Source organism: Trachypithecus francoisi, unplaced genomic scaffold (genome assembly GCF_009764315.1).
Source record: "Trachypithecus francoisi isolate TF-2019V2 unplaced genomic scaffold, Tfra_2.0 Lachesis_group20, whole genome shotgun sequence".
Taxonomy (NCBI): Eukaryota; Metazoa; Chordata; class Mammalia; order Primates; family Cercopithecidae; genus Trachypithecus; species Trachypithecus francoisi.
Genome location: NW_022681466.1, coordinates 21,367,019 through 21,380,098, shown reverse-complemented (window position 1 = coordinate 21,380,098; position 13,080 = coordinate 21,367,019). Strand labels below are relative to the sequence as shown.

Genomic DNA, 13,080 nt, shown 5'->3' with positions numbered 1-13,080 from the left:
GAAAACCACTCTGAATAAATTACTTAGAAAAAAATCAAGTGACAATGCTAAGAATCATTACACTAATACCTGCTTTCTTGATGAAAACGGGGTTTGTGGGGAAGAATGATGTATTTTATTTATTTTATTTTTGTTTTTTGAGATGGAGTTTCGCTCTTGTCACCCAGGCTGGAGTGCAATGGAATGATCTCGGCTCACTGCAACCTCTGCCTTCTGGGTTCAAGTGATTCTCCTGCCTCAGCCTTCTGAGTGGCTGGGACCACAGGCATGCACCCCCATGCCTGGCTAATTTTTGTATTTTTTAAAGTAGAGACGGGTTTTCATCATGTTGGCCAGGTTGGTCTGGAACTCCTTACCTCAAGTTATCTGCCTGCCTCAGTCTCCCAAAGTGCTGGGATTACAGGTGTGAGCCACCATGCCTGGCCAAAATGTCATTTTGATTTTAAATTACTCAAAATAATGGGACTTTTCCTTAGTAAGGCATCAAAGCACAACTGAAGTGGAAAATTGTCTTTGTAAATTACATGCTTTGGCTTTATCAAACTATAAATATTTTCAAAGTCTAGAGTGTCCTCTTCTAAGTCAGTTTTGCACCCATCTATTTTAAACAAAAATAAAACCAAAGTCATATATTAAGAGGGGAACAGAAAAAACCATTGACACAACGTCCATTATAAAATCAAACACACTAAGGCAGATACATTTAGAAATGTTTAAGAACATCTTTGTACTTCAAATTTAAACTGTGAGACTGCCAGGCACGGTGGTGGCTCACATCTGTAATCCCAGCACTTTGGAAGGCTGAAGCAGGTAGGTCACTTGAAGTCAGGAGTTGGAGACCAGACTGGCCAACATGGTGAAACCCCATCTCTACCGAAAATACAAAATTAGCTGGGCGAGGTGGCACATGCATGTAATCCCAGCTACTCAGGAGGCTGAGGCAGGAGCATCACTTGAACCCGGAAGGTGGAAGTTGCAGTGGGCCAAGATTGCACCACTGCACTCCAGCCTGGGCGACAGAGCGAGATTCTGTCTCAAAACAAATAACAAAAAACTGGTCGGGCGTGGTGGCTCGAGCCTGTAATCCCAGCACTTTGGGAGGCTGAGACGGGTGGATCACGAGGTCAGGAGATCGAGACCATCCTGGCTAACACATGAAACCCCATCTCTACTAAAAGATACAAGAAACTAGCCAGGCGAGGTGGTGGGCGCCTGTAGTCCCAGCTACTTGGGAGGCTGAGGCAGGAGAATGGCGTAAACCTGGGAGGCGGAGCTTGCAGTGAGCTGAGATCCGGCCAGCCTGGGCGACAGAGACTCTGTCTCAAAAAAAAAAACAAAAACCAAAAAACAGGCTGGGCGTGGTGGCTCATGCCTGTAATCCCAGCACTTTGGGAGGTGGGCAGATCATGAAGTCAGAAGTTCGAGACCAGCCTGGCCAACATGGTGAAACCCCGTCTTTACTAAAAATACAAAAAAAAAAAAAAGTTGGGCATTGTGGCACGTGCCTGTAATCCCAGCTGCTCAGGAGGCTGAGGCAGGAGAATCGCTCGAACCCAGGAAGCGGAGATTGCAGTGAGCCAAGATCGCACCATTGCACTCCAGCCAGGAGGACAGAGCAAGACTATGCCTTGAAAAAACAAACAAAAAACAAACAAAACAAAAAACAAACAAAAAAACACTATAAGAGCCCAGGCACTGTGCTTCTTGCCTGTAATGCCAGCACTTTTGATGGCTGAGGAGAGCAGATCACCTGAGGTCAGGAGTTTGAGACTGGCCTTTCCAACAAAGTGAAACCCCAGCTCTACTAAAAATACAAAAATTAGCTAGGCGTGGTGGTGTGTGCCTGTGGTCCCAGCTTCCCAGGAGGCTGAGGCAGGAGAATCGCTTAAACCTGGGATGCAGAGGTTTCAGTGCGACAAGATCGCACTACTGTACTCCAGCCTGGGTGACAGACTCTGTCTCAAAAAAACACTGTAAGATCTTATAGTTGGCCGGGCGCGGTGGCTCAAGCCTGTAATCCCAGCACTTTGGGAGGCCGAGACGGGCGGATCACGAGGTCAGGAGTTCGAGACCATCCTGGCTAACACGGTGAAACCCCGTCTCTACTAAAAAATACAAAAAGCTAGCCAGGCGAGGTAGCTGGTGCCTGTAGTCCCAGCTACTCGGGAGGCTGAGGCAGGAGAATGGCGTAAACCCGGGAGGCGGAGCTTGCAGTGAGCTGAGATCCGGCCACTGCACTCCAGCCCGGGCGACAGAGCGAGACTCCGTCTCAAAAAAAAAAAAAAAGATCTTATAGTCATAGGAAATTGCAGGTAATCCACAATATTTAATTACATATTTTATTTTTTGAAACTGGTATTAAGCTATGATAATTGTAGCATTTCTAGTTTAGCAGTAATTGGAATATTCATTGCTTATGGATTTAATCACTGAATTAAATAGCGGAACAGTGCAGAATACTGTTCTATAGATTACTGTTTATGAGTTATTGCTAGTAAATGAAATTATTTAATTTTATGCTAATATTAAGTGTAAGTATACACATACATAAATATACACCTAATTACAATATTAATTTATATTAAGACATTTCTTTTTTTGATCATGGTAGAACTATAATTAACAGCTTAAATGAAGATAAGTTCCCCCACAAAAAACTCAATGACTTGCATAATGACAAACTCTAAACAAGTTGGAATGTTTTCAATTTTAACATAGTTTTATTAATATAGTAAATAAACAAAATTTAGCAAATATCATATATTTAGTATCAAAGAAATTTTATCATAAATACAATACTTCTGAAATAGCAATGCATATTTTCCAGTTATATGTACCTTTAAGAAAGCAGTGATCTCAGAATGTCTACAAGTATTACTATTATTATTTTAAGAGTCTTTCAAAGGGCAAATCATTGGGGTTTGTAGCGTCCTTTTTTCAGTCTCTAGTTATTTGAGAAATTTTCTGGAGTTATATTTTTCTTCTTTTTTTTTTTCCAATCTTGCCCTTAAATGGAATATATCTGCTTTCTCGATGAAAAGAATGCAATAGGCCGGGCGCGGTGGCTCAAGCCTGTAATCCCAGCACTTTGGGAGGCCGAGACGGGCGGATCACGAGGTCAGGAGATCGAGACCATCCTGGCTAACACGGTGAAACCCCGTCTCTACTAAAAAAATACAAAAAACTAGCCGGGCGAGGTGGCGGGCGCCTGTAATCCCAGCTACTCGGGAGGCTAAGGCAGGAGAATGGCGTAAACCCCGGAGGCGGAGCTTGCAGTGAGCTGAGATCCGGCCGCTGCACTCCAGCCTGGGCCACAGAGCGAGACTCCGTCTCAAAAAAAAAAAAAAAAAAAAGAAAAGAATGCAATCTTAGTCCTTTGGAAATTTTTTCTTTTTTAACCTGGAGAAGACTGTTCAATGCAGCTATCTTTCAGGTCACCTTTCCTAGCTTAGTAATACCTCAAAAACCAAGAAGCATATGTCCATATCCTGATTTCTTACAGGTTTCACAGTTACCTGCTGGTGGAAGTGCTACAGAAGTCACATTGTTAGTAAGATATCCAATAACCAAAGAGGCTTTTGTAATAGCCTTATTTTTACCTTTCACAATATTTATTGATGTAAAAATCTGTAATCATACAACTGAGTACTATTTGCATAAAGAGGTTAACCTTTTAGTAATAATCACAAAGAGGTTAGTATTTGTTATTCATTGACATAAGATGGTATTTCCAGCTGCACCTTCTGTTGGGTATCTCATAATTGGCACGAGAAGGAATCCTCCAAAAAAGTGTTAAAGTTTCATAGTTTCACAAGGTACAGAGAGTTTATCACAAGTTGTACATTTTCAATCAGTTTCTAAGGAAGGTAGCATCATTAGTTTGTTAGTACTATTATGGTGCATGGTGTGTGTAGAAATAATAATAAAGATAAAGATAATAACGTGTTATTGAACTTGCCTTCTACAGGGAGTAAAAAATCGTTCTACAAATCAAAGTCAAAGGAGGTTGAGGAAATCATTACAAAAAGGAAAAAGGAGCTGGGCGCTGAGGTCTGCTAATTTAAGCCAATTTTTTTTTTTTTTTTTTTTTTTGAGTCAGAGTCTCGCTCCGTCGCTCAGGCTGGAGTGCAATGGCGTGATCTTGGCTCACTGCAACCTCCGCCTCCCGGGTTCAAGCAATTCTCCTGCCTCAGCCTCCCAAGTAGCTGGGATTACAGGCGCCCGCCACCATGCCTGGCTAATTTTTGTATTTTTAGTAGAGACAGGGTTTCACCACACTGGCTAGGCTGGTCTCTTGGCCAGGCTTGTCTCAAACTCCTGACCTTGTGATCTGCCCGCCTCGGCCTCCCAAAGTGCTAGGATCATGAGTCACCACGCCCAGCAGCCAATCTTCTACTTTAAAAAACAGTACAGGCTAAATTATCTGACTTGTTAGTACTTTACATAGTTATGTTGTTATGACTGTTCCAGAGTTAGCTAGAAATTGACAGTCTCCTAATGTTTTTAAACTATTCATATTCCAAATTCTCTTTTTTTCTGTGACAATATGACTGCCTATACCATCACTTAAACATTGATAATACTGGTAAGAACAACATACGCTTTTAAAAGTTAATTTCCCCTTTAAAATTTGACATTACACTTCCTCATGACAAAGGTATTCGGCAAAAAACAATGGACCACCGAATTGAAAAAACTGCAAATTTGGTCATAAATGTTATTTATATTTTTTAACAATTGAAAGGACAATTTGTTAGCTTGCTTTTTATTGGTGGCAGAATGACACAGTTTATTTCCTGCACCCAAAGAATGAATCAAACTTTTTAGGTTCCAAATTTTTGGTAAGGATGATATAATAATCTCACAATTATTAAGAATAATGAAATAAATAATGTGAGGGTTTTTTAAAATTACAGCAGCAGTCATGTCAGTTCAAGTGTATAAAGAAGATTCAAAACCCAGACCAAATATGTTTTACATGCTTCTTTTGTAAACTTGCTAAAAATAATTGCTATGGAGACTGGGATCATTCAGGGAATTCAAGGAAACTTTATAATGCCAAATCTCTTTCTCTAAGGAAATGAAATCTAGAATCCATTTACTAAAATATTAAAAATATTCAGTATTGCTGGGCATGGTGACTTACACCTGTAATCCTAGCACTTTGGGAGGCCGAGGCGGGTGGATAACCTGAAGTCAGGAGTTTGAAATCAGCCTGGCCAACATGGCAAAACCCTGTCTCTACTAATGATACAAAAAAATTAGCCAGGTATGGTGGCACACGCCTGTAAGTCCCAGCTACTGGGGAGGCTGAGGCAGGAGAATCGCTTGAAGCAGAGAGGCGGAAGTTGCAGTGAGCCAAGATCACACCACTGCACTCCAGCCTGGGTAGCACAATGAGACTCAGTCTCAAAAAAAAAAAAAAAAAAAAAAAAATTCACTATTTATATTTAAATATTTCACTTTTTTTTTCCTTATTTTTTCTTTCCCTTACAGGTAGTTGAAGAGGTATGTTCTTAACTTGGAATAACCAATGTTTTGATAAATCTATGCTTTGCAAGCATGTATAGGAAAAAAGAGAGGGGAAAATGAAAAAACTAAGGTATTATTTTATACTCTGATATCTGCCAACTTTTACTCTTTATAATTCAATTCCATTTATAATTCAACTGAGGTGAATTCTTAAATTGAGAAGAAGAAAATGAAACCAGGATAAAAGCAAGAACTTTGTTTTTGCATAAATATGCTAATGAAAAACTGGAGAAAAAAATTCCTGCCACCAATGGAATTACAGTTGGAAAATCCATCTAAGAAAGACAATTAGGCCGGGCGCGGTGGCTCAAGCCTGTAATCCCAGCACTTTGGGAGGCCGAGACGGGCGGATCACAAGGTCAGGAGATTGAGACCATCCTGGCTAATACGGTGAAACCTTGTCTCTACTAAAGAATACAGAAAACTAGCCGGGCGACGAGGCGGGCGCCTATAGTCCCAGCTACTTGGGAGGCAGAGGCAGGAGAATGGCGTAAACCTGGGAGGCAGAGCTTGCAGTGAGCTGAGATTCGGCCACCGCACTCCATCCTGGGCGACAGAGCCAGACTCCGTCTCAAAAAAAAAAAAAAAGAAAAAGAAAAAGAAAAAGACAGTTAAACTTCTCACCCTCCAGAGATGAAGGTAAGTGCCTTTACTACTGAAATACAATAAAATCCTGTTTTCACAATTTGTATTTTCTCCACAATTTTCACTCTTCCTCAGTCCTATTCATCTCTCACTGAGACCCTCTTACCAAACATTTGAGAATTTCCCACAATTTACACCCTACTTCTGCAGATACTTTCCATATCCTCTAGTGTTTCTTCCCTTCATCAGCTCCAAAGGTGAATTAAATCAAGAGCGTGGGTAAAGAAAGCCAGCCTCTGAGAAGTCCAGGTGGTAGCAATGTGTCTTCAGAAGTAAAGTGCTCAAACCCAAGGAGAAAAAAATGGGATGGGAGATCCAGGAGGACTCCAGCATTATTTCAGCCCTGTCAAGTACTATTATTATCTACTTTAATAGTAAAAGTAAAAACAGTAGTGGCAGATGCTAGTCAGGCTGAAATAGTCCTGCAGCTTCTTGGAATCTATATACTTGAGTGAAGAGAACTGAACCCTACTCTCTCATGGGCTGCTGTAAACCACCCATACTTTTAGTTTCCTTCGTCAAATCTCGTTTGTTTTGTTTTGTTTCTTTTTTTTTAGAAACAGGGTCTCACTGTGTGACCAGGCTGAAGTGCAATGGTGCAATCATAACTCACTGTAGCCTTCAACTCCTGGACTCAAGGGATCCTCCTGCCTCAGCCTCCAAAATTTCTGGGATTACAGGCGTGAGCCACTGCACCCAGCCAAATCTCACTTTTTAAGAGAAGGAGAAAAGCTTTAGGAAGAAGTAAAAACTATTTGTAAAGATTATTCCGGCAGCAGAATAGCTATTTTCTTTCATTTTGTTTTTCTCTTATTTGCTACATTTTATTTGAATCCCCAGTAAAAGATTTCATTGTATTGAGACAATATACACCTTCCTGTATGTATAGACCTTTTGTATGATTATCTTACAGAAGGAAATATATGAAGGTCTCTCTCTCTCTCTCTCTCTCTATATATATATATACACACACAGACATATACGTATGCTTTTTTATCCATTAGTTCATGTAAAACATGAACAAAATATGATGTTCTTTGTAAGCATATGCCAAGAAGGTAGTAAAAACTGTGATTTGTATTCTACACATTCCAAAATACCATATTGCAAATCTTCACAAAACATTCTGGGCTATGTCTATACAACTTAAACAAAGTGAACACACATACTATTTAGTGAATTTGGGTCTAACTATAAAATGGAATTTTCTCTTGCTTCAAAAATCCACACATACAGGTTGGCTGGTCCCAGATTCTTGAACAGTTAACATTCTATTTTGGTTTGGTGTTAGGTTGACTAAAACCTGGAGAGGCAGAGCTTGTTTTCCAGAGAAATCTCAGTTCATTCTTGAGTTTGCCTGTTATTTTTATATTAATAACGATGTAAGTAGTTGCTTCTAAAATTCTATCCAGCTTTTGAATTCTTAGGTTACTTGGATGATAAAAAGTCCCATGGATGCTATTTTTTCAGTGAAAAAGTACCACTCCTCTCTAAAGGCAAGGCTTTTTGAGGATTTAGGCAGACAGAGAAGTATTCATGGTCAAATACAGGACCTCTTTATGGAAGTTAGCCTGAGCATGTACAAGATGGAACAAATTCAGAAAGCTGCTGTCATCTTCATCACGGTCTCCTATGTGCCATACATAGTAGGGAAAATAAAATGACAGTTAAAATTTTAAGTATATAATTTATTTTATTAATTAATGTATTTTTTTAGATGGAGTCTCCCTGTGTTGCTCAGGCTGGAGTGCAGTGGTGCCATCTTGGCTCACTGCAACCTCTGCCTCCTGGGTTCAAGCAATTCTTCTGCCTCGGCCTCCCAAGTAGCTGGGATTACAGGCATGCACCACCACACCTGGCTAATTTTTCTATTTTTAGTAGAGACGATGTCTCTCCATGTTGGCCAGGTTGGTCTCAAACTTCTGACCTCAGGTGATCTGTCTGCCTTGTAAGTATATAATTTATTTGAAACATAAGAGGTTCTAATTTTCCCTAGTAATACTTCTTTATTTATTTATTTATTATTTTTTTGAAACAGAGTCTCCCTGTGTCGCCCAGGCTGGAGTGCAGTGGTGCGATCTCGGCTCACTGCAAGCTCCGTCTCCCAGGTTCAAGCGATTCTCCTACCTCAGCCTCCCAAGTAGCTGGGACTACAGGCACCCACCACCACGCCCGGCTAATTTTTTGTATTTTTAGTAGAGACGGGGTTTCACCGTGTCAGTCAGGATAGTCTGGATCTCCTGACCTCGTGATCTGCCTGCCTTGGCCTCCCAAAGCGCTGGGATTACAGGTGTAAGCCACCGCGCCCGGCCTTCCCTAGTAATATTTAAACAGAAGGCTTTTTGTTAGTGACTTTACTAAGTCAGGTTGACTACTGAAATCATGGAATTATATAAGAAAAGTAGATTAGAAGTCAGAAGAAAAGGATGCTCATCCATGCTTTATTGCTTCTAACTTTGAGACCTTGGTAAGTCAGGTAACTTCTTTAAGCCTTAGTTTTCTCATGTAAAATAGAGTTAATTATCATGTTGGTTACTTAATAAAGCTGTAAAATAGTATTTACAAATATATTTTTATGCTAGTGACAGTTGGTAAGTGAGCAAGTTAAATTTTTTTGCTGTGCAAAATTGAAAGTGGTTCCTTTCAGAGCAGACTTTTCAACTTTATATTCTCCATTAAAACCAATACTAGATATTTAAAGTGATGAAAGCCAGGAACTAAATATATTGCAAGGAAAAACAAACAAGAAGTCTGCTCCATTTATTGTTAATATATATATTTTTAAAGTCAACATAGCAATAGCTTTTTTCTTTTTTTTCTATTCTAGGACTGTTAGAGAAAAATATCTCCATTTTAGGTGGAGACTAGAGCACAGTTTTATGCACACCTGTGCACCAAGTACATTCCTACTCACCAGACATAATTGATTGCAGCATTTCCATTATAACACATGCAAATGCATTTGCCACATTCTGCAGGAAGTTATTTCTTTCCACTGGAGTGCTAAAGACTTTGCAGACTTTTTGCATCATTTTAACTGTCCAATCCATGCAGTATAGTTCTTTCTCACACACCTGATTTAGACATATAAAGCATTGTAAACTTCATGTGAAAAAAGCTATAGAATTTGAAAATGGTGAACAATGATGAACAATGATAGTTTGTGATTTTACATAATTTATGATATCTGACACCATACTGAGTCTATACATGGGAAATGCCCTTGTAACTAATACTATTTTGCTTTCAAATGGTATGATTTTAATGGGAAAAAAGTATGAAGTAAATACAAGCCTAATTTAAGATTATCATAGAATATTATTTACTAATGCAATACCTAATATTGAACACAGGCCAGGCACGGTGGCTCATGCCTGTAATCCCAGCACTTTGGGAGGCCGAGGTGTGCGGATCACCTGAGGTCAGGAGTTCGAGACCAGCCTGGCCAACATGGTGAAACCCTGTCTCTACTAAAATACAAAAATTAGCCAGGTGTGGTGGTGGGCGCCTATAATCCCACCTACTCAGGAGGCTGAGGCAGGAGAATCACTTGAACTCAGGAGGCGGCGATTGCAGTGAGCGGAGATCACACTGCTGCACTCCAGCCTGGGGGACAAAGCCAGATTCCATCTCACACACACACACACACACAAAATAAATATATATAATATATATAAATATATATATATATATAAACAGTTAATGAACATAGAAAAAAAAGAATTCTGCTTATTTACTCATTCAATAAACATTTATTGAGCACCTGTTAGGAGCTGAAGATACAATGAGAAACCATAAAGATATGGCTCTATTTTCAAGAAGTTCAATGAGGGTGACAGACAAATAGGCAATTTCAATAAGCAAGAGAATTGTATGGTATTGTCGACTTTCCATCTTGATAATTTTAGGGAATAAATTTCTTCATTATTGAAAAGATAAATATTTAAAGTAAATATTACATGTTTCTGCTAAAATTGACTGAAAAGTAAAAAGTTTCTTTTTTTTTTTTTTTTTTTTGAGGCGGAGTCTTGCTCTGTCGCCCGGGCTGGAGTGCAGTGGCCAGATCTCAGCTCACTGCAAGCTCCGCCTCCCGGATTTACGCCATTCTCCTGCCTCAGCCTCCCGAGTAGCTGGGACTACAGGCGCCCGCCACCTCGCCCGGCTAGTTTTTGTATTTTTTAGTAGAGACGGGGTTTCACCGTGTTAGCCAGGATGGTCTCGATCTCCTGACCTCGTGATCCGCCCGCCTCGGCCTCCCAAAGTGCTGGGATTACAGGCTTGAGCCACCGCGCCCGGCAAAAGTTTCTTTACTAACATCCTTAATTGCCAATTTAACTCACATAGCCAAATAAATAATGCACATTATTAAAATAAACTGTACAGTAGTGTAACTAAATAATAGCACTGTGATAGGAAAGATCTATTGACTATTTATTATGTGTAAAATACTGTACTAGGAACTATGAAAGAAATAAGTGACACAGTACTGGATTTCAACGAGCTTGCAGTCTATTTTGGGAGATGACCTACCCCACATATACAGTGGCTTAAGGACACTAATAGTAAATGAAGATAGAGAAGACAAATCAGAGGCAATTCAGAGAACTTTAATGATCAGAATTGACATGTTAATAAGAGAAGGTTTTCTAGAGAAGGCTTCCCCACCCCTAGTGGTTTTCTCTCCATTACATTTGCTATATAGTGCTGCCAAAACGATCTGCCAAAAACACAAAGCCAATTATGTCTCTCTCCTTCATAGAACTTTTCAGTAACTCCCTATTTGAAAACGGATTGAAGCTCCACAGAAACCACAGAAAAGGGTTAGGCCCACAAAACCCTTCCTTACCTAGCCTCTCCCTTCACGTCTAATCTCACCTCCTTCTACTCTTCTGCACATTTTACCCTTCAGAAATCATACTCAACTGCTTACAGTGTCCTGAATACAGTCACATGATCCCATTTTTCTTCTGCCTTGAATAACCTGCTGCCACCCTCTATCTGCCTGGTGAACTCCTACTTATTCATTTACTTATTTATTTTTTAGAGACAGGGTCTCCCTCTGCTATGCAAACTGAAGTGCAGTGGTGTGATCATAGCTCAGTGCAGCTTCAAACTCCTGGGCTCAAGTGATCCTCCCGCCTCAACCTTCTGAATAGCTAGGACAATAGGCACACACCACCACACCCAGCTAGTTTTATTTTGTTTTGTAGAATTGAGGCTTTCCCTATATTGCCCAGGATGGTCTTGAACTCCTGGCCTCAAGTGATCCTCTGGGCTCAGCCTCCCAAAGAGCTGGGATTATAGACATGAACCACTGCACCCAGCCTTTTACTTAATTTATTTTTTGAGATGGGATCTCATTCTGTTGCCCAGGCTAGAGTACAGTGGCGCTATCTTGGCTCACCACAGCCTTGATCACCCAGACTCAAGTGATCTTCCCACTTCAGCTCCTGAGTAGCTGAGCTCACAGGCATGCATGACACAACTCCTGGCTAATTTTTTAAATTTTTAAATTTTTTAATTATTTATTATTTTTGAGACAGCGTCTCACTCTGTCACCCAGGCTGGAGTGCAGTGGCATGATCTGCTCACTGCAACCTCCGCCTCCTGGGCTCAAGTGATTCTCCTGCCTCAGCCTCCTGAGTAGCTGGGATTATAGGTACCCGCCACCACACCTGGCTACTTTTTGTACTTTTAGTAGAGTTGGCGTTTCACCACATTGGCCAGGCTGGTTTCAAACTCCTGACCTCAGGTGATCCACCTGCCTCAGTCTCCCAAAGTGCTGGGATTACAGGCATGAGCCATCATGCCTGGCCAATTTTAAAAAATTTTTACTGTAGAGACAGGGTTTTGCTGTGTTTTCCAGGCTGCTCTCGAACTCCTGGGCTCAAGAATCTCATAATTTATGGCCCATAGTAAGCACTTAATACAAATTTGTGTTAAATGAATATTAAATATAATATTTTATATATATGTATGCACGTGTGTGTGTGTGTGTGTGTGTGTGTTGAGAGGGGAGAGGGTCTCGTTCTGTTGCCCAGACTGGAGTACAGTGGCACAATCTTGGTTCACTGTAACCTTAAACTTCCAGGCTCAATCAGTCCTCCCACCTCAGCCTCCTGAGTAGCTGGGACCAGAGACGTTGCCAAAACACCCAGCTAATCTTTGTATTTTTTGGAGAGATAGGTTTCACCATGTTGCCCAGGCTAGACTCGAACTCCTGGGCTCAAGTGATCCTTCCGCCTCAGCCTCTCAAAGTGCTGGGTTTAGAGGTGTGAGCCATCCCGCCCAGCCTAAATATATTTTCAAGACTTTTTATTTGGAAACATTTTGACTATACAAAATTAGAGAGAATAATATAATAAACTCCCAGTACTCATTTCCCAGTTTCAACAATTATCAATCTTATTTCAACTCCATCTCCATTTATTCCCAAGTCCTCTATCCAACCCACCCCCACAGTGATTATTTTGAAGTAAATCAAATGGGATGCTTTTCTTAAAACCGATTTTTTAAAAAAAGAATATAACTTAGCAGAACTGTATAATGAAAATTCAGACTTGAAAAGGGGAGAGGTTAATAGAAGGGATGATTCCAAATATTATAGTTCATGACATGTTTTAATACTAGGCCAGGTGCAGTGGCTCACGCCTGTAATCCCAGCACTTTGGGAGGCCGAGGCGGGTGGATCACAAGGTCAGGAGTTCAAGACCAGCCTGGCCAGCATAGTGATGCCCCGTCTCTACCAAAAGTACAAAAATTAGCCAGGCATAGTGGCGCACGCCTCTAGTCCCAGCTACTCAGAAGGCTGAGGCAGGAAAATTGCTTGAATACGGGAGACGGAAGTTGCGGTGAGCTGAGACTGCACCACTGCACTCCAGCCTGGGCAAAAGAGTGAGACTC

General features: G+C 40.7%; 1 protein-coding gene across 1 annotated transcript in view; it reads right to left on the bottom strand.

The window, feature by feature from the left end:
- Positions 1-6,966: 6,966 nt before the first annotated feature.
- The window catches only part of FBXO47 (F-box protein 47), a 28,297-nt gene continuing 22,183 nt past the window's right edge, over positions 6,967-13,080 (bottom strand). Inside the window, exons 9-10 of the mRNA XM_033183227.1 lie at positions 9,092-9,251; positions 6,967-7,807 (exon numbers count right to left, since the gene is read on the bottom strand). Of these exons, the coding sequence (XP_033039118.1) occupies positions 7,692-7,807; positions 9,092-9,251 (276 nt within the window). The 3' untranslated portion in view covers positions 6,967-7,691. The remainder of the gene's footprint in view (positions 7,808-9,091; positions 9,252-13,080) is intronic.